This window comes from Carettochelys insculpta, chromosome 7, assembly GCF_033958435.1.
Source record: "Carettochelys insculpta isolate YL-2023 chromosome 7, ASM3395843v1, whole genome shotgun sequence".
Lineage (NCBI taxonomy): Eukaryota > Metazoa > Chordata > Testudines > Carettochelyidae > Carettochelys > Carettochelys insculpta.
The window spans coordinates 46,648,561-46,670,288 of NC_134143.1; the positions used below are offsets into that span (position 1 = coordinate 46,648,561).

General features: G+C 41.8%; 1 protein-coding gene across 1 annotated transcript in view; it reads left to right on the forward strand.

Annotated features, from left to right (window-relative positions):
* The window catches only part of STK32C (serine/threonine kinase 32C), a 247,818-nt gene that overhangs the window by 124,677 nt on the left and 101,413 nt on the right, over nucleotides 1-21,728 (forward strand). The window contains exon 2 of the mRNA XM_075000440.1: nucleotides 7,249-7,304. Within this exon, the coding sequence (XP_074856541.1) occupies nucleotides 7,249-7,304 (56 nt within the window). The remainder of the gene's footprint in view (nucleotides 1-7,248; nucleotides 7,305-21,728) is intronic.

Genomic DNA, 21,728 nt, shown 5'->3' on the forward strand with positions numbered 1-21,728 from the left:
AACAGTCAAAATTACATATGGTCTTTAAAATGCTGCCATTTTTAATTTTCAGTAGTGTAGTTTGTAATGTCAATAAGAAACTGTCAAGTTGTTTTTCCAACATAGTTTGTAATTTGACAGAGTGAAAATTGGGATGGGATATCGAGAGACAAATTTCCAAATGTCTCTCACCCGGACTTCCATTTATATACATGCAGATATTTTCACACATGTATTTTGCACATTGGCAGCTGTTGGCACAAAGTAAGATTTTTACAGCAAGATATGTTTTGTTTTATTTGTGAGTGGAGAAAAAAATACATACTTAGCATCATCTCTTATCTTGCAAGGTAGCATACTTGGTTTGATTAAGTACCAAACATTGTTAGATCATTTTAAGTGCTTTGTGCACTACTCATAATCTACAAAATATGTATTAAGATATATCAAAATAATCACTAAAACGAATCCATTTTTAAGATCTGAGTTTTCTTCCTTATTCCCTTTGGCTCTTCCCACAGTCTACATCTACACTAGCCCCTTCCTTTCTGAAGGGGCATGATAATGAGCAAGTTGGGAAGATGCTAATTAGGCACTTCCATGAATATGCAGCACCTCATTAGCATAATGGTGGCTGAGTGCAATTCAAAAGTGCCACTTTCAAATCGCACACCACCCGTGTGGATGGGGGCCTTTTGAAAGAATCCCCTGGACTTTGAAAGGCCCTTCTTCCTTTTTGGTTTTAGGAAGAAGGGGCTTTCGAAGTCTAGAGGGTCCTTTCGAAAGGCCCCTGTCTAGACAGGTGGAGTGTGATTCGAAAGCGGTGCTTCTGAATTGTGCACGTCCACCATTATGCTAATGAGTCCTGAATATTCATGGCAACACCTCATTAGCATTTTCCCAACTCACTCATTACTGTGCCCCTTCTGAAAGGAAGGGGCTAACGTAGACACAGCCACAGTCTTCCAGACAGAATTCACTGGATGTTGCATCAGGAAAGATTTGTCACATTATAATTATGTGGGGGTTTGAGCTGCCAAATTCAGATCTCAGCTAAGTCTGAATTTCCAGAATTCTGTGGCAAGTTGGAAGTGTTAGCAAGGCTCAGATCATTGTAAGAGATTTTAAGCAGCCGTTGGGCAGATGCATGAACGGGTTGTGGTAAATGCACCAAGCTATTCTTTCCTTCTGTGTATATTCTGCTCAAAGACCAATCATAACTTCAGTCACTGAGTTCAGGGAGGAGCAGAGAAGCCAAAGCCCTATCCTTTTCCTTCACATCAGGGAAAGCAGCCGGCTCCATTCTAACGTGTACAGCACATTCATTTTACTAGAACACCAGGCTGTGTGGGAAGAGATTGTATGTCTCAGAGGCATAATCCTTTAAGTAAACTCCTCACAATCTTGTGATGCAAGGAGGAGAGCTGAAAGGCTCAGTGAGCCTCTGGGCAAGTTGGGCAGGGGTGGCTCCATGCTCTGGAAGGGGCAGAGCCGTGGATGGAAGACGCAGGGCCATAGGTGGAAGGGTCAGGGCTGGGGCAGCCAGCCCTCAGAACCATCCAGACCATGCTGTGCACACTTATTCCTCCCAGCCCTCAACACCATCCAGACCACAAGGTGCACCCCCTTCAACCCTTAGCGCCATTCAGAGTGATTTAAAGGGCTCTGGGCTACCCTTTTGAAACACCAGGTCCCAGAGTAGTTGTCTCTTCCCTGTCCTGAGATCTGGATGCAAGTAGTGGACTGCTGGTCTAAACTGACCCAGACATAAGAACCCCCTACGATGCCCAGTCCCAGATATGGGCTGTAACTTGTCCCAAAATCGGGGAGGTGGGAGTGGTGGAATCAGGGTTCAGTCACATTTCTAGCTACACACTTTGCGGCCCATCTGCTCCAAGGGCTTTATTTTTACCTTGCTACATTTTTATGTGTTTTATGGTATATGTGTGGAATAAAATAGAGAAATACAAATTATGGGGAAACACGGTTCTTCAGTATCTGTCGTAAGGACTACAAAAGTATATGTAATTTAAATCATAACAATTCCACATAAAATTATGTGCAAAAAAGAGAAATGGTATAAAATGAATTTTAGTTACTGGTAAATTGGAGCTACAACTCTATCTTAGTTGGTAGAGAGCTGACTGCAGCATCTAGGGGTACATCTTTGTTGTGGAGAAGGGAGACCATCAGTTTTTCAGCTGGATTGCATAGTGTGAATTTTAATGAAGCTCTGTAAGAACATAAAAAACTGTTGTTCTGCTTTTCATGCATTCCTTGAAATTTAAAGCAAACAATCTGAACCAAACAAATCAAAAACATTGCATGTTATCCTCTGTTATGAATCATAGTTTATTTGACGTCAGGCAAGGATATTTATCTCTCTGCACAAAAGTGGCTGTTTTCTCTCAGGTGATTCCTCCCTCCTCTTCCCATTCTAAAAGGGACGTATTGAAAGTGGGCTTTTTTTAGATAGTCAATAGGAATAGTTAACTTACTAGTTTCATAGAGGATCTGAAAAAGGATGTCTGGGAGCCTTTCAACCAAACTAGCTGGCAAGTTTATTAACAATTGAATGGCATTGCATTATATTTGCAACATTTCCTTTTATTTATAACTTATAGAAGAGTTTTCAGGTTCCTCCTCCACCCCCTTCAGGTTCTTTCACTGAAACCTCAAGCCAAACCATTATTGTACTTACAGATTGTGACTGTCAAAACTATGCCACACTAAAGTCAAAGTAGTGGGTGAACATGGTCCTGTGAATAGGCAACAGCTGTCATCTCCCTGCTTGTTGGGAGTATGTGTCATGGAATTCTTCACTAGCATTTATGCATGACTCAGGCTAGTACAAATCATCCAAAAATAATAAGATATTCGAGTGGTTAGTGAAAGACAGCTTTCTCTTGTCACTTGCAAAAAAGTGAAATCTCCAGAGCATATATAATTGTACCAGGCAAGCTTAGGATTTCTATTTCAGAGATAATTACATATTCTGTAGAAATGTGTTATCATTTTTAGACGTACTGTGCATTGTGCACAAAAAAGTGCATTTAAAAAAATTACAACTTGCTTTTGCCTTATTGGAACTTCAGTTGCCCGGCTCTTTTAAAAAGAAGTTGGTGGAAATGGAAAAAATAAGCAGCGTCTCGTAACTTCATTTGTATCTGAAGTAAATGGCTGCTACCTTTAAATTATTAAAAACCATATTTCTTTACAGATTATCTCAAGGGCATATGTAGCTGATGTGCATATTTGAATTTATATCTTGACTGTGGACTAGAATGGGCTTTCTAGTTCATTTGTAGTCATGGATACCAAAAAAATGATATATATATATATATATATATATATATAGAGAGAGAGAGAGAGAGAGAGAGAGAGAGAGAGACTGGTTAATAACAATACAGTTTCACACATTATAGTTTTGGTCTTGGTAATAAATAACCATACTATTGCTTCTTGAGTAAAACTTCTTAGACACTCCCCAAATTGTGAAACTGTGTCCTGTTTAAGAGCCAAGAAAACAAATATAGAGCGTTTAAAACTTTAATGTCATCTTGTTTTGTATTTCTCATATGAAAAACTAGATTTGTCTCCATGTGGGAAAAACAGATCTGTTGTCAAAACCACATCAGAAATATATGCTAGTTCTTAGGGCTATAGTCTAGTATGTATATCAGCTAGAATATTTATTAAATATCACAATTAATATGAAATAAAATCACTGGGTCCTTACTCAGGGCCAGACTGTTCCCTCTAATCGGAAATGTGGGGAAGGAAGAAACTCAGAAGTATTCTCCCTTCCTGGCTCCAGATTCCCTCCTGCAAAAGTTAGGATTCGTCACACTGCAGATGTAGCTGGGTACTAGATGTCATATCGTATTCTGCTGCTTTAATGAATCCACAAGAGTGGCAGGTTTGTAGACATTTTGGCAGTGCCCAGAATACCCACAACCTGCACCCTTCCCCAACCCAAATTCCCTCTCCCTCGAACTGCCTCAGCCTCTGGGAGGGAGTTTGGGTGCTGTGTGCAGGCTCTGGACTGGGACAAGGTGTTGGGGAACAGGAAGTGGTGTAGACTCTGTGAGGAAGCTTGGGTGCGAGAGGGGCAAAGGGAAGAGATGGAGGGGGAGGAATCTGGAGTGCGGGTTTTAGGATGGAGTCTGGGGTGCAGGGGGACTGGAAGGGGTGTGGCACGTACCTAGGTCACTCCTCTCTGGGAGTGGCTCTCATCATAGAATCATAGAATACTAGGACTGGAAGGGACCTTGAGAGGTCATCAAGTCCAGCCCCCTACCCTCATGGCAGGACCAAATACTGTCTAGACCATCCCTGATAGACACTTATCTAACCTGTTCTTAAATATCTCCAGAGATGGAGATTCCACAACCTCCCTAGGCAATTTATTCCAGTGTTTGACCACTCTGACAGTTAGGAACTGTTTCCTAATGTCCAACCTAAACCTCCCTTGCTGCAGTTTAAGCCCATTGCTTCTTCTTCTATCCTCAGAGGCCAAGAAGAACAAGTTTTCTCCCTCTTCCTTATGACACCCTTTTAGATACTTGAAAACTGCTATCATGTCCCCCCTTAATCTTCTTTCTTCCAAGCTAAACAATGCCAATTCTTTCAGCTTTTCTTCATAGGTCATGTAGTCGAGACCTTTGATCATTCTTGTTGCTCTTTTCTGGACCCTTTCCAATTTCTCCACATCTTTCTTGAAATGCGGCACCCAGAACTGGACACAATACTCCAGCTGAGGCCTAACCAGCGCAGAACAGAGCGGAAGAATGACTTCTCGTGTCTTGTTCACAACACATCTGTTAATGCATCCCAGAATCACGTTTGCTTTTTTTGCAACGGCATCACACTGTTGACTCATATTTAACTTGTGGTCTACTAGAACCCCTAGATCCTTTTCTGCCATACTCCTTCCTAGACAGTCGCTTCCCATTCTGTATGTGTGGAACTGATTGTTCCTTCCCAAGTAGAGCACTTCGCATTTGTCTTTATTAAACTTCATCCTGTTTACCTCAGACCATTTCTCCAATTTGTCCAGATCATTTTGAATTTTCACCCTATCCTCCAAAGCAGTTGTGACCCCTCTTAGCTTGGTATCATCTGCAAACTTAGTAAGCGTACTGTCTATGCCAATATCTAAATCGTTGATGAAGATATTGAACAGAACTGGTCCCAATACAGACCCGTGTGGAACCCCACTTGTTATACCTTTCCAGCAGGATTGAGAACCTTTAATAACTACTCTGTGAGTATGGTTATCCAGCCAGTTTTGCACCCACCTTATAGTAGCCCCATCTAAGTTGTATTTGCCTAGTTTATGTAGTCAGGTGGCAGGGGTCTCCTTGTGCTGCTGCTCTCAGGTACTGGGGACAGCTCCCATTGGCTGCAGGGGTGCAGAGTGAGCAGGCAGCAAGAATGTTGAACAACAAAGCAGCAATTAACCACAAATTAAGAAAGCCAGCACCATGTGCCTCTAGAAATATCATGGAATTAGCGTACTGACAGAAGACAAAGTCTGTGATGTCCTCAGGAAACACGGGCCTGTCTTCAATCTTTTCAATGACATATTAAAAAGCATGTGAAGTTCCATTTGCAACACCTACAATGATTGCTGGACATGAAGTGTCAGGACCATGCTTCCAACACTTCAGTCCGAGTAAAAGCTGGTTTGGTGAGCATTGAGGCTCATGTTATGTGTGCCCAGAGGCCACCAGCCACCACAGGGCCCAGGGCAAGGTGTGGGAGGGGTGTGGAGCCTAGGTTGGAAGGGGTGGGGCCTTGGATAGTCAGCCTTTAGTGCCACCCATACTGTAGTGAGTCTCCTTGCCCTAGCCCTGGATATCATGCAGAGTGGTGCTCCATCTGCCATTCAAAGGGGCCTGGGGCTCCTACCTGCAGTACTGCAGCAGTGGCAGCCAGGACCTCCAGCCCCCTTTGAATCTCTGGGCAATGGTGCAATTGCCCCATTTGCCCTCCCCCACATTTCAGCTGGCCTGGACTAGCGATGTAATTCAGATGCCTGAGACTCATCTATCCAAACAACTCTCATTCTGAGTTAAGCTCTAGTCATTCTAAGTGTGGAGGTCAGATGAAATGCTTTGAAGGCACTCTGAAACAAAATCTGTACAAAGCAGGTGTTTCACATTCAACCTTTGAGCCGATGGTGGTCAATCATATTGCAAGACTCCAGGCCTAAGGGTGGGTACCCACAACTTTGGGGAAAATTGCATAAAACAGAAAGAAACACAGCTCCATGCACAGAAATAACATGTAGGTCAATCAACACCACCAGACAAATGGCTCCATGGCCAGTGGGGTAATGTGGTTCTTCATCAACTGGGCTATGCAAAGACCTGTTCGTCCTTGAAATTGAGATGACCATCATCAGAGATAATACGTTTATTAATGTCATCAAGATACTTAAAAATCTATGGTACTGGTCATATAACTATGTATGAGCAGAAACGTTACACTAAACAACACCTTGATCTGAGATTAATTTTGGAGAGCCTAGATCACCGCAATAATTTGGTAATCACAATTGTGTAGATGTATGGCAACATTGCACTTAAAGTGTTAAATTAATACTCTTACCTCTCTGCATTACTTTTCATTACGTCTCTGAAATCGCTGGGAGCTAAAATACAGATGGATACCAAAATCCAGGGAATAAAAGTCAATGGCCCATTCTTAAAATGTTGGCTTCTTAATAGCACAGGCAATAGCCACACTGGCTACAGCATATGCAGGCACAAGAGTAAGTTATAGAATCCTAGGGCTGTAAGACACCTCAGGAGGTCCCTCATGCTCATGAACATTGTGATATTTTGAGCGGTTAGACTTGTTTGTTTGTGTCCCTGAGTCCTCCCTCTATACAACACTCAACACAAACAGTCATTCACCCTCTCCTTTTAGTAATGGATTAAGTTTTTGTGTTTTTTCCTTTCTGTTTTATTTATTTGTTTAGCTAGTTAGTTAGTTTAGTTTAGTTTAGTTTAGTTTAGTTTAAGAGCAGTATGAAACTTAATCATCTCTTATATATTATTATACATGTCTATAAGTGACTATGCTCATACTCTGTGGTCATCATGATCCTGAAATCAATTGAGTTTTGTTTTGTTTTGTTTTGTTTTAAGAAAACCCCTCTATATATTTTCAATGTTTTTAAAATTAAATATACTGGTAACTATACGACAGAGCAAATATCCAGAAATGCGATACTAAAATTCTTTTCTTTTTACTTTGTAGTGAATTTTGACCACTTCCAGATACTCCGAGCAATTGGGAAGGGAAGCTTTGGCAAGGTAAGCCAGAAGTTAAATTTATTCATGAGCTGGATAAGGTGCATTTTTTTTCTTGTATGGTGGGTGGTAAGTAGAGGTGGGCAAATTTTTATTCAAGAAAATATTTCATTAACATTGGCACATCTGTAAACTTGCAACACTTCTGAGATACTATGTTTCAAATTTCGTGCAATTCATTTTTAATAACTAAGATAACTGAAATGGCAAAAGTATTATGTTTTTTGTTTCCAAGTTGGTTTTGTTGGTTGCAATTGGTCATCAGAAACTAGGTATTTTCTCTGTGCAGGAGGATGGAGGAGATAAAGTCTCAAGGTTACTTCCACCCCTACATTTCTGTGATAATAAGTCACATGGTCTTGGATCTGGCTTCTTAAATGTCTGAGTTGACATGTGATCAGGAGGCTTCTCAGAAGCTCTTTGGCATCTATTTCTGTGAACAGCTAGTTGTAGTTAAGGGGTCTGTTTGTTGCTATTTTGCAATATAAAATAAAAAATGGTATGTGTGGGGCATGTTTAAACATCAGTACAGCTCTAGTATTTTGTGCTTGCTTTGTTTCCTAATTTATATATCTTTGACATTAATTGAGATTGGGTAGACAGATAAATGAATTATAAAATAATATTGTATGTGTTCATTCCTTTCTGGACAATTATTGTATTTCTGATATTGACTGAATTACATTGATGTGAGCTTGGGCCACTGTTCTTTCTTCAACCTTTATGTTCTGCACCATTTATTTTTTACTACTTTTGCAAAGTAAACTGTGTGTATCCTGGTATTACGGGCATCCACCTTCTCACTTTGGCTTTACAAGAGCTAGCTGCAGTACCTCTATTTCATAGTTCTTCTGCTGTCTACTTTATATTTAATTTACTGTGTCCTAAGGGCAACCACCCTGAGCTCTGCTCTCATCAACTGAGGCATTTGCACAGTATTAATGCTGCCTCTACATAAGCCACCTCCTGTTGGAGTTGGCGTGGTAATGCAGCAATTTGAAGAAGGCTAATGAGGCACTAACATGCATATTCAGCACCTCATAAGTATAATATCAGCTTCACAAATTTCGAACTGCGGATTTCAAATTGCAGATTGACCATAGATGCAGGCCACTTTGAAATAAGTGCCCCACTTCGACATTTCCTTACCCCAGTCTAGTTCTGTGGGAGTAATGGAATGTTGAAGTAGGGTTCTTATTTTGAAGCTGCCCCCATCTACGCTGTCAATCAGCAATTCGAAGTCTCCACTTTGAAATTTGCGCGGCTGCCATTATGCTAATGAGGTGCTGAATATGCACGTTAGTGCCTCATTAGCCTGCTTCGAATTGCCTTATTATCATGGCACTTCCACTGAGAGGAGGCATGTGTAGAAACAGCCTTAGAGAAAGAGTAGAGGTAATAACAGTGGTTTTAATACATTGAAAAATTGCCAAAGATGGCTGCCACAGCACCACTACATGACAGTTTGCACGTGTGAATCTTTGTACGAAAGGTGAATTTCACTGGCTGGTATCTTGAGGATGAAGACAGAGAAATGGGTCCTTGAAATTTTTCAAAATGTAAAATGTTGAAGGTGTTGCGAAGCACATAATACATGAGCTAAGAATTCCGCAACACGTTTTTCACCAACTTCACCTACTTATAAGAACAATCTAGGAAACAGTCAGAGCACTGGCAAGGAAGCTCTTCTTCTTTTTTTTGTTTTTATGCATCATTCTAGCTCTCTTATTTGGGTTAGCACTTTACTCCCTCAATATCTTCTTTGAGCTCAGGAGTAAAGTGCTAACCCAAATAAGACTGTTAAGAATAAGAATAGAATTAAGTTCTATTCAATGAGAATAAAGAGATCAGAATATGAAACCTGCTGGACAATCAGAGTTGTTCTCCCAATTATTTGTTTCCACCTATTACCCTGGTATCTGAGCTCTGTAAGGTAGGACCAAAAGTATTCATGGATAACCGAAACTAGTATTCAGCATGTACCAAGCTCTGCCTTCCTTGTTAAGTTTCAGTAATGTGATTGAACTCTACAGAGGCAAAGCTGGGAGTAATTCTCTCCCCAGTGCCCTATGGGTCTCATTTTGTCAATATAGCCATGGTTTACATACAGCTTTTTAAAACTGTATGTCAAAATTGTTAAAATCTACAGAGTGACAAGAAAGAAGAAACAATGGGGAATGGAAAAAACTCAGCCCTTGCCTTGATGAGACATGACACAACTTGCATAAAATTACAGGTGTTATATCAACCCAATAAAACAAAACAGCCGTTGTTTTCATGTCTCCTAACAAAAATATTACTTTGTGCTTCCCCTGTGGATGCACTGCAAAAGGTTATTGAGCAACACCAAGAGCTATCAAATCCATTATTCTAGCACAGTAAGAAATGGATCCACTCACATGAACTCCTGCAGCATTCGTTGTGAGTCCACATGGGATAGGGACTAATAATGATGTGTCATCATTGTGAACTACTATGGAAGTCAGGGTACATCTATACTTACCGGAAGATTGACACAGGTCAATCTTCCAAGGTTCAGTTTAGCATGACTAGCAGAGGCAAACTAAATCAAACTATCAGGGCTCAACAGTCAGTCCTGGTGTACCTCATTCTTGTGAGGAGTAAGTGTGGTCACCAGGAGAGTTTTTCCCATTGACCTGTGAGGACGGCCTGATAAGTCAGTCTTAGATACGTCTGTTCTAGCTACTCAATTGTATCTGGAATTGCATATCTAGGATCCAATTTCTGGTCTAGTGTAGACCTGCCCTTAGAGAGGAGGTTGTTCTGGAATTAAAACAACCATGTTTTCAGTCACAGACTAAAAATAATTATGTCTCAAGCAGAAAAGAATAAATGGGAAGAGGCAAAATATCAAGTGTCTAAGACGGTGTTACAAGCAATGGAGAAGTTGTCATAAGTCCTTTGAAGTCAATGGATCTATGGCAATTTATAGCAGTTGAGGATCTGTCCATAGATTTATACAACCTTAAGGTAAAATCCTCTGAAATTCTGAGTTAAAGTATTGCAACTGCTGCTTATATCATTGGTCATGCTTAGCTTACTGTACCTTAATCTTTCCTACAGTCTGTGTGTTGCATCCACCTGTTGTCTCTTATTTTGTAAACTCTTCAGGGAACTGTTCTTTTTGTTATACAGTGATCACCATAGCAGTGCTGGACTGTTTAGGTGCTTCTTCAATACAAATAAAGAACTAATAATAATAAAGTAACCTGGATTTTATGTCAAGTATGTCTTGCTCTCAGATACAGAGGGAAAATTAGTGTTCAGAAGATTAAGTGCTTGTCGGTTTTAAAAACGGTGCATTTAATCCCATTAATTAGCTTCCCTTTCTCAGTCTTAAAAATATTACTTCATCATCGTTGTTTAAACTTTTGTGTGGTTATAGCTGATATTAAATTGTGGTCTTTGAGAATAGATGAAGTTACTTTGTGTTAAATAAAATATCTCTAATATTTTAAAAATCTCCTCTACTGTCAAAGGATTTAACCTGATACATTTAATTGCAATTATCTTAATTCTTTAAGGATATATACAGTGAAAAATTAGTTATTATCTATGTGGAACTGTGCCAGAGAAATTGAAGCATGAATGTTCTATGGTTGTCTTTTTATCCCTTCTTCACTAATTACTATAGACATAGTGGCAATAGAGTTTCCATCAAGGCAAAATGACTGAGACAAAGCACTTTATATTTTTAGTGTGAGAGGAGGGGCTTACAAGTTACTTTGGACATAAGGGTCTGAATTTCTTGAACAAAATGATTTAGTTTTAAGATGAGTTTGGGCTGCATTGCTAAATAGGTAGATTTAAAATTTATATCTCAGTATGTGAATTAGTAACAACTGCAAAATTTAGCAGTGTAGCCCCCTTGATACCAAAGATCAGAGATATGAAGCAGCTGAAATACTTCTCCATGCTTTGACCATAAAAGGCATTGCAAATGTCCTCTGATAACTGTCATGTTAACTTGTGTAGAGAACGAGGCAGAACAAAATGTCTGTCTTGCAGCCTATAACATGCTGAGTGATTTAAATCCATAAAACATGCTCTGGGAGTGTCTTCATTTCTGCCCCTGAAGAGAACATCCAGCAATGTTGCTAACAGATATTTTTCCTTGTAGAGAAATTTACTGATTCTGGAGGCTGTGAACAGTTGAACATCAGAGCCTCCTGCCATGGTAAATGATGCATTGTGTCCTTAGCTTTCAGATTTTGTTTGCTTTTGTGAAAGCAGTATGTCTAGCCCACGGTGGGCGATGAAGTATTCCCTGATGGAAACGCATAAAAGAGCTGATATAATTGGCCTTACTCTTCTCCCTCTAGTAGGCCCTGGCACAGCAGTCATGCCAAGGCTAGGTTCATCAAGACTGTAATTCAAGCTGGCCTGAATGTCCACAGAATGTGACTTAAAACAGTCTTCATCATCTACATCCTTTTTTGGTAGCCATTCTCTGCTTTACTTAGAGAGAGAACTTTCCAGGGCAGAGGTGCCTTTTTTGTTCTGTTTGTTCAGCACGTGGCCTTGACTGGGGCTGTTAGGCATTATAGTAATACAATATAATAATTATAACAGCAACAAGCTAGTAAGGGAGAAAGTGTGGCATCTCTTATTACTGATACCACTGCAGATTTGTTACTGTACTGGGATGAATCTTTGCATGACATTAGCAGTTTGCAGCAAGCAGTCTTGCTGCACCCAGTAATCTGCCCGGTGTCACTTAGCAGATAGTTCCAGTAATACTCTCTTTAAGAAATATACAGGCAGGAATTTTCCTAGCTAGGTGACATTGCATTTCAACTTTCAGATGTGAGGCCATGCTTAGCTGTGTGGTTTGTATTCCTTAGGGAGCTTCCCAGGCAATACAGTGATATGTGCCCTTGTATCTGAAATGAAAATGGAGCTGTTTCTCTCCATTCAGTGCTTTTTTCCAGGGCTGTGTGTTCAGGCAGGAAGCAGCCAGACTTTGCCAATAAAAGGTTGCATGGGCAACTTGCTTAGAGGCTGAGGGCTGCACATGTAGTAATCTGCATAAAATGGAACAGATCATTTTTGGTTATCAAAGCGTGACACTTGAAGATTATGAGTTCCAACATACAACAGACCCTGAGAGGCAACTGGCCAAACCCTTAGCTATCCCAGTGGAAATCAGGATCACGCCTCTCACTGCGGTGAGGTTAACTCCATAAACTCATCCCTTGTTAAATGTGTACTTTGCTTACGAGTGCTCACTCAAACAAGGGACGCATGTACTTACCTTAGTTCACTAGACAAGTGAACTCCCCCTGCTAATATGAAACTAATTCCCTCCCCGCGGCTCTAACCTGGGGAGATCCCAGGTTAGACACCCCCCCCCGCCAGTCCCGCAGCCCTAACTCGTGGCAGCCTGACCCCCCGCCTGCCCACTCTGCACCCCTAACATGCTGCAGCCTTAACCCCCCCCCACCAGCCCCGCAGGAGGCTGACCCCCCTCGACCCCACAGCCTTAACCTGCGGCAGCCTTAAACCCCCACCCTCCTCCCCCACCAGCCCTGCAGCAGCCTGACCCCTGCCACTGGCCCTGCGGCCCCAACCCGCAGCAGCCTTAACCCCCCATGCCATCCCCACAGACCAGACCCATGTCAGCCTTAACCCCCACACTGGCCCCACGGCCCCAACCCACAGCAGTCTTACTTAACTTCCGCCCTCGCCAGCTCGGTAGACTGGCCACACAGCAGCCTGATCCCCTCCGCCGGCCTGGTAGACCTAACCCGCCACAGCCTGACACAAATCCCCTTGCCCCCACCCCCCGCTGGCCCACACACCCAGCCTGCAGCAGCCTGAACCCCCCACCTGCCTCATGGACCCAACCTGCCACAAGTTTTAACCCTCCCTCCCACTCATAGCCCCAAACTGCCCCCAGCCTTTCACCCTCCCCAACTCCCAACCCAAGGTTCACTTACCTTTCAAAAGTGGCCGCCACTCCTTTGCTGAGTTAGGAGCACTAGGAACCAATCAGAGACTTTTACCTGTACTTTAATGGGAATTTAGTGTCCCTTTTGTGAGTTTTCATCTACCAGCAGAAGGTTGGGAACCAACTGTGCTCCTATAGTGAGGTATGAGTGTATTTATACTGGTGCGTAACTGAGATCAAATTCTGCACCTTCAAGTACTAACGCACAGTGGTCTGTCTCGATATAAGCATCTTTCCATTTGTATCAAGAAAATACGATGTTGGATGGTGGCTGTGAGGTGCTTGGTAGAGTCCTACAGGTTTTGTTCAGACAATGGGCCACGTGGTGGCATGCCCAGCTCTCAGCAGGTAGTAGAATGGCTTCATTTGTGTGGTTGTAAATATTCTGGGTACTGTAGAAAATGAAGGTACTAGGCTGCAGTTCAGGGGCTCCTACAAGCTATTATTCATCTCAGGAAACTGAAGAAAATGTTTGGGAACTTGTGGCAACAAGACACAAAAATGAATGGGTAGAATTCAATTTGACACTAGTTCTCCAAACAGCGGTGAAAAGAGGATGTACTAAATAATATATGTTGGAAATGCAGTTATAATATTCTTGTTGTCTAGTTCGAAAACAAAATTAGGTCACAGCTGATGGGATTTTTTAAAGTGCTTTTGGTAAGCATGCCTCTAGTCCTGGACATTAATTGGTAGGTTTAAAATTAAGAACACTATTCCTCTGCTAATCCAAAAATAATCCAAAAGGTGAAAGTCAGAGCTCCAAATGTCTTGGAATGTTAGAATCCCAACATGTAATCTAGTCAGTGACTCATGGAATGGGCTTTGAAGTAATTGTGTGACTTTTGTTTTCAGTAACACTGTGTAACCTTTCAATTTAACCTCCCAAAATGCGGGAGAGTGAAACAAAATCTGCGAGGACAGGCCGCAGCAGATGCCAGCATCAGTTCCCACTTAGCAAAGTGTGGGCCAATCTGTTATTAGTAAAACTTGTGTTTTATTGAATAGAGAATTTAGAAGTACTTATGAAAGAACGTTAAATAGTACAAAGCTTTCAAGGTACTTATTCTTCAATCAAGGCAGATAATAAGGGAGGGAAAAAACAATCAAGCTACAAAATTATATAAATATCATTTTAAATTAGACGGATGGGTCAGTATTTGAGAGAGAACAGAAATTTGTTATTTCAAGGTCAGTTTCCTGTTCTGTAATTTGCAGTCACCTTACATGAGAACTAACATGAATTCTTAACTCAAATGATAGATACGTGCAAGAGCAGCACAGGAAAAAAGGCAAAACATTCCATTAATTTTTGTAAGGGGAGGAAAAGGGCTCAAGTAAGAATCATTAAATGGGTCATGGAGGCTGATGTGGAGTGGAAAAAGACATTGGGATACTGGGAAGGAAGACTTTTCCATCTAGTTTAGGTGAGGAAGGCATCAGTGCAACAGTGACCTTTTATACTACATATTTCCTTATTACGTGCATGCTTCACCATGCTCCCTGCCCTCATGACCACATCCTTGCTACACTCTTCCATGTTTATTTCAACTGTTCTGCTTGGTGGGAAAAATGTCTGTCACCCTCAGGCACAGTTCACATGAGGACACCTCACCCTCTTCTGACTCTACACCCGCTAAAAAAACAAATTGATTCTGACATGCAGGGACATTAGGCCTTGTAAAAAATAAATATACTTTAAATGTAATAAAATAAAGTAAAATTAAACAAAATGTTATCCTGAGGCAATACCACTTTTGACTTTTACAGAGCAAGTCATAGGAGGGTCCATTTTTAGCTTTTCTTGGTTAAAGAAAAATAAGTCAAACCTAGAGTACCATATCAGTGATCAAAGTTTTATATGCATTTTTAACAACATGCTGTGTTGATTCATATGTCATCTTTCTTAATAATGAGTCAATATGTTGAATTGCCCAAGGTATAGAGCAAAGCCATTTTACGTGAAAATATCTAATATATTTTATGTACCTTGTAGAAGAACTACCTTGTACCAAGTACCAACAATGTAAAAACATTAAAGATGTCATACTTATTTTTCATTAAATATGTCTATATTTTACACAGTGTATGTGGTAATATGTGAAATGAGCTTCAGGTCACATGACATCACATGAGGCAGTGTTTTCTAGTGGCTAGGACCTTAAGTTAGGTGTCTGATGACTTGGGTTCAGTTTCCAGTTCTGTCACTAAGCTGTGCATTTGGGCAAGTCATTTTACTTCTTAGTGCCTCTGCTTCTCCTCTCAGCCTTTGTTTCTTTCTCTGTAAACTGTGAGCTCTCCAGTGCAGGGGCTGTTTATACTGGGCAAAGCACAAAGGGGCCCAAAATTATCCGTTCTTTTGAAGAATGGAGGACCTGGCATACTTAGGTCAAGAAATTGTGATATTTGCTGAGGATGAGCTCAGTTGTCCTTAGGGTACTATAAATCAGTCCATGAAATTTATGGAAATAGGCATATGTAGATGACAATGTGTTTTGCTGTAGATTTTAAGTGAGCCTAAATTACATTCTCTCAAAGTAAGTGTAATACATTTTGGCTCTGTCTACACTACCTCCCTACTTCAAAGGGAGGATGGTAAGTAGGGTGTTGGGAGTTTATTAATGAAGTGCTGCACTGCATATGCAGAACTTCATTAAGCAACTTCCCCCCCGGCAACTTCAAAGTTTTAAACTTCGAAGTGCCGGCTCGCATCTAGCCACAGCTCACCCACTGGTACTTCAAAGTGCCTGGGCAACTCCGAAGTCCCCTTATTCCTCAAAAACTTCGCAGTTGCCATGCTGGGGTGGGGAGGGGAGGGAATTTGCTTAATGAAGTGCTGCGTATGCACCACAGCACTTAATTAATAAACTCCCAACACCCTACTTACCATGCTCCCTTCAAAGTAGGGAGGTAGAGTAGACAAGCCCTTTATATAGTATATATATACCAAATGGAGTTCTTTCTTAGAGGCTGTCTTCTGAGCAGATTGACATCTAGACACCACCTTTAGAGTAAGAAAGTACACTTGTACCAATGAAAGGGTTGTGAGAATTAGATAGGAGGCAGTGACCCCCGTCAGGAACAGGAAACTACTATTTGTATTACACAAACATGCACCTCTCCATACCACATCCCCTAACTTATCCATTAGTGGAATCCAGCTAAAGCAAGCTGATAATTTACCATCTCAGCAGCAGCCTCTCCAGTGATAGATCTCTTGACAAAACGATCATGGAGGGGGAGGGGGAGTTACAGAAAGCTTCTCTGTTGCTTAGACAGGTATGCAACAAAATCTTGAAATCCCACAATGTAACCCTCTCAACAAAAATAAAACTTGCCAGTGCTTTTGTCCTTACATTTCTCCTCTATGGCTGTAAGACCTGGATGCCATATAAATAGTATAGTATATCAAACAGCTAGAGCCCTTCCACATGTGGTCTCTGCAGACCATTACTGGGATGTGTTGGCAAGACAAAATTACTAATATGGAGGTTCTCCAAAAGTCACATGTCACAAGCATTGAGGGTATGCTGATAAAAACCCAGCTAGACTGGATTGGACACATCAAAAAATAATTCTATAGATAATTGGCACCAGAACACTGGAATCAAGGCCATCCCAGAAAGCACTACAGAACAGCATCAAGAACAGGATACACTTTGGTACAATAAAACCAGAGGATCTTGAGAAGGCTGTGTGAAATAGTGACAGACTACACTCATGGTGACAGACGTGACAGACAACACTCAGAGCTTTCCAAACCTATGAAGAGGTCAGAAATAATTGACTGCAAGGGAAAAGTGTCATATCACTGCTGTAACTACCAACGTGCTCACCAGTGACCTGGCCTCGTCTGCTAACAAGTGTGCACATCACACTTCAGACTTCAGAGTCATTCTGGAAACCACAAAAAGAGCACAAAAATCTAACTGATGGACTACATGAGAAAGAGAATTGTGGATGGTGCAACACAGACTGTTATGGCAGCCACTGCGCCTGAACTCCTCCTTTCTGTGGATTTGGTTTTGGGGGAAGTAGCTGCAGATCCAAGGGCCATGCCATCTTTTGGCTTGTCTATGATCCGGTGCCAATTATCCATCCATGCAATGGCTTTGATGGGAGTGGTAACAGAACACGGCTCTGCAGTACTAAAAGGTTCAGTGACTCCCTGCAAAGCCTCTCCAAAACTAGAAAACTAGCTAGTTCCCAGATTATGACCACCTGGGAAGTGGTGAATTTCTGTGGGTTCAAAGCTCCTTTTGTGAAGATTTTTAGGTGCCTAGATAACCAGATGGCACCTGGTAGGATTTTCAAAAGAGCCTAGGCAACAAGTCTCATTGTGACCTAGGCCTCTGGGTGTGCTGGAAAACCCCACTAGGCACCTCTTTGCTGCATATGGCAGCTCAATCCCTTTAAAAATCTGATTGTTTATATTCCGTAATATAAATGGGGAAAAACATTAATGAAGATTGATTTGTTCTTCCTCTGCTTTCTCTTTATGCAAGCTCCCTCATCCAGTCAGAACCAGATTATGCCTTTTCCTTTATTTTAAATGGAAAAATAGTGGCCTAGGGCTATGGGATTTTTTTTTTAAACTTTAAGTTTACTGTAATGGAAAAAAAGGAAAAGGTATCAGGGATTCCTCAACACACTTTGAAGTTTTGCTCTGACAGCTGCTGGCAGTATAGGCTACATCGCAAAATCCAGGTTGGAATGAGGAACAATATTGAAATGAAATAGGTTTGTTCTCTCTGTACTATCTTTAGAGTAGTGGGCCATTCATGGACAGTCTTCACATAGATGTGGGCACATTTCTTTCTCTCACTCACCCTTTTTAGATATTGGGAGTCATTTCTATCATTTTTAGCCTGCATTATGAGATAATGGAAACTGTTGCAGCGAAAAGTTTTATATAACGGACAGGGTCCATTGAGGAGGAGTTTGAAAAAAAAATCCTGCTTTTTAGTGTACTAAGTTTAGCAGTTGCAGAAGTGCACAGCTATCAATGGGGAAAATGAGAAGAGTCATCCAGGATGACAAATACAAATAGATGCAGATATGTGAGCGCTGTGACAGAGAAGATAGTTACATTGCTATAAATACAGCCATGGAATTAAATTCATTAGTATCTGGAGAGCAGCTTGCCCATTTCACTTAGTTTAAGTGCTGTCTTTGGGAAAGGCAATTGGCAGGCGTTTCATAACCCACACACCTCAGTGAGTTAGAGCAACCTTATTTACAATTGCAGAACACCATGTACCTGAAAGCATTTTTTTGCCTGTAGGATGTTGAAACTGTATGCTCTTCTTCGTCATTCTAAGAAATCATACACATACATTGCAGTTTGGGATGCAGATCAAAATATACCCTCGGTCCTCTTCCTACTTCCTCTAGGAATGCCCCCTCAGGAACTGGGCCTCTGGCCTCATCTGCCAGAAAGTGGAATCTGGCAATTCTTTAGACTAGTAACCAAGTCTACTACCCTGTGTTTACCAACTGTTATTACCCTGCCTATCCAATTGCTTTCAGGCACCTCCATTTTCTCCCTTTGGGAATCTGTGGCCAGTGACCAACAGGTGTTTTTATTTAGAAGTTTGAACTGAACAAAGCATGTGAGAAAAAAAGTTTAAAACAACAGACAACCTATGTTCATATGACATGCGAGAGTGCACATGAGGATATCGAAATAACAGGCATCAGAGAAAGTTGGTGGAATGAGAAAATCAGTGGGACACAGTAATACCAGGATACAAAATATATCAGAAGCATGGAACAGGTCGTGTTGGTCAGAGGAGTGGTACTATATGTGAAACAAAGTATAGACTCAAATAAATTAAAAATTTTACATGAACCAAAGTGTATCATGGAATCTCTATGGATGGTAATTTGATTCTTGAATAAGAAAAACATAGCAGTTGGGATATACTACTGACCACCTGACAGAAAAGTAGCAATGATTGTGAAATGCTTAGGGAAATTAAAGAGGCTATAAAAATTAACAGACTTCCCCCCCCAATAAGGAGAAGAAGAAGAAGAAGAAGAAGAAGGGATTTCAAGTATTCCCATATTGGCTGGGTAAGTTACTTCAGAATGGGATACAGAGATATAGTTTCTTGACGTCTTAAATGACTACTCCTTGGAGCAGCTATTTCTGGAACCCACAAGAGGAGAGGCAATTCTTGATTTTATGCCCAAGATCAGTTTCTGAATTTAACGGCAACCAAGGATCAACCCCATTGCTTCCCTGAGGTCCCGCTCCTTCCCAGAAGCCCCAGTCCACTCACCCCATTCCCCGCCCCCCATCACAAGCTCTCTTCCATCCTCACTCACTTTCCATCAGGCTGTGGCAGGTGGTTGGGACTCAGGAAGAGATGCAGGCTGAGGGAGGGAGTTAGGATGCAGGAGGGGGCTCTGGGCTGGGACAGTGCTGGTGTGCAGAAGTGGGTGTAGTATGCTGGCTCTTGGGATGGGGCTCAGAGCTGGAGCAGGGGCTTGGTAGAAACTGCCTCTGTGGCTCCCAAGTGCGGGGAGGGGGGCATGTGCTGCCTCTTTGTGCGGTTCCTCATTCTGGCCAATGAGAGTTGTGGGGGCAGTGCTTTCAGGCAGAAGCACCTCGCAAAGACCCCTGCCCTTCCATCCCTGCACACTAGGGCCATAGGACATGCTGGCCACTTCCACGAACAGCTTGGGCGTAGGACAGGCAGGGAGTCTGCCTTTATAGCAATCCCACCTCATTGCTGGAGACTGCAATCAACTGAGTTGTCCTCCCACAGGATGATCTATGCCGGAGTTTCCAAGATTGACCAATTGATCACGGTTGACCAAGTCCTCTACAGCAGGCCACTGTCCCCGCAGCTTCCCCTGCCTCTGCTTTGTCCTGCGCAGTCTCTGCCGCTGCTGTTGCCAAGGAGCACCTCTCCTGCTGGGCCAATCAGAATGTGAAGAGGCCCTGAGTCAAGCAGCAGGGGCAGCTGGCAATTTCCTAGCTTGGTAAACTACCCACCTGGTGCCCTCCCCGCAAGCATCCCTCCCCCTTTGTGGCACCCCCTGGTGCCCACCCCACCCCCTTTCTAGGTATCTCACCCCTTCTTGAGCATCCCATCCCCTTCCTGAGCACCCCTTCCCCCCCTCTTCCTGTGGTCCTCCCACAGGTTGGGGGAGCCCCAGCTAACTGCAGGGCCAAAAAGTGGGGCTTGATGTAAAAAGTTGGCTCACCCCACTGTAAAGTTGTACATCGTTGTATGATTGCACTCAAAACCAGAGCAATCTACATTTGTAAGATGCACTTTCACAATAAAGGGATCTCAGCAGAGTACTTGTTGGAGGTAAATAGAAAAATAATGTTTCTTTTGTTTATCATTTTTACAAGTATTTACAAGTGCAAGTATTTGTAACGAAATAAAGCGAGTGCTATACATTTTGTATTTTTTGTTATAAATGAAAATGTTTGAAAACATCCACAGATATTTAGTAAATATCAGTTAGTATTCTGTTGTATAGCAGTGTAGTTGAAACTGTGATTAATGACAATTATTTTTGTCATAATTAATTTTTTGAGTAAAACATGAGTTAACCATGATTACTCAACAGCCCTATATTAATATTCCTTAAAAATTTATTGTCCTGCTTTTGGCTCATTTACATTGGTATAAATCAGGAGTTTCTTTTCCTATCACTCACATTCTAATTTTATCCTTCAGAACACCAAGTGCCTCCTCCTGCTGTCCTTATTCAGGTATAAACACTGGTGGATTTGCTGGACATTATGTCTGTTTAAGGATTGACTCACTTGACTTAAACCCTTGTATTCTGAGTGGAACACAGGTCATCCACAAGTCTCCTCTGCTCTGTCTCAAGACAAAACTCCTAACTAACTCCAGGAGTACCCCAGTTGTTGTTCTTCAGTCTCAGTAGATCTTCTCCACGTTGTCCGAGGTCTTCCTCTTTTACATTATCTTTGTTGGTTCCATGTGAGAGCTTGATGATCTATGCTGGATGATGGTTTTCTGAGAGTGTGTCCTAGCCATCCCCAGTTTCTTCTCTTGATTTGAACGTCAAGTAGTTCTTGCATGGTGACAAGTATGAGAGTTGTAGTTGTGTTAGTCTGTATCTTCAGAAACAACAAGAAGCCCTGTGGCATTATAGACTAACCGATATTTTGGATCATAAGTTTTTGTACATGCATCTGACGATGCGGGTCTTTGCCCACAAAAGCTTATGCTCCAAAATATCGTTAGTGTATAAGGTGCCACAGGACTTCTTGTTGTTCAACTAGTTCTTGTCGTGCTCTGTTCCAGAGCTCCTCATTTGTAACAAAGTCTTGCCACTTGATGTGAAGGATGTACCTCAGGCATCTGTTTATGAATGTCTATGGCTTGTGATGTGAAGACCTTTTAGTACTTCAGGTCTCGCATCCATACAAGAGCACACTGTTCACGTTTGTGTTGAAGATCTGC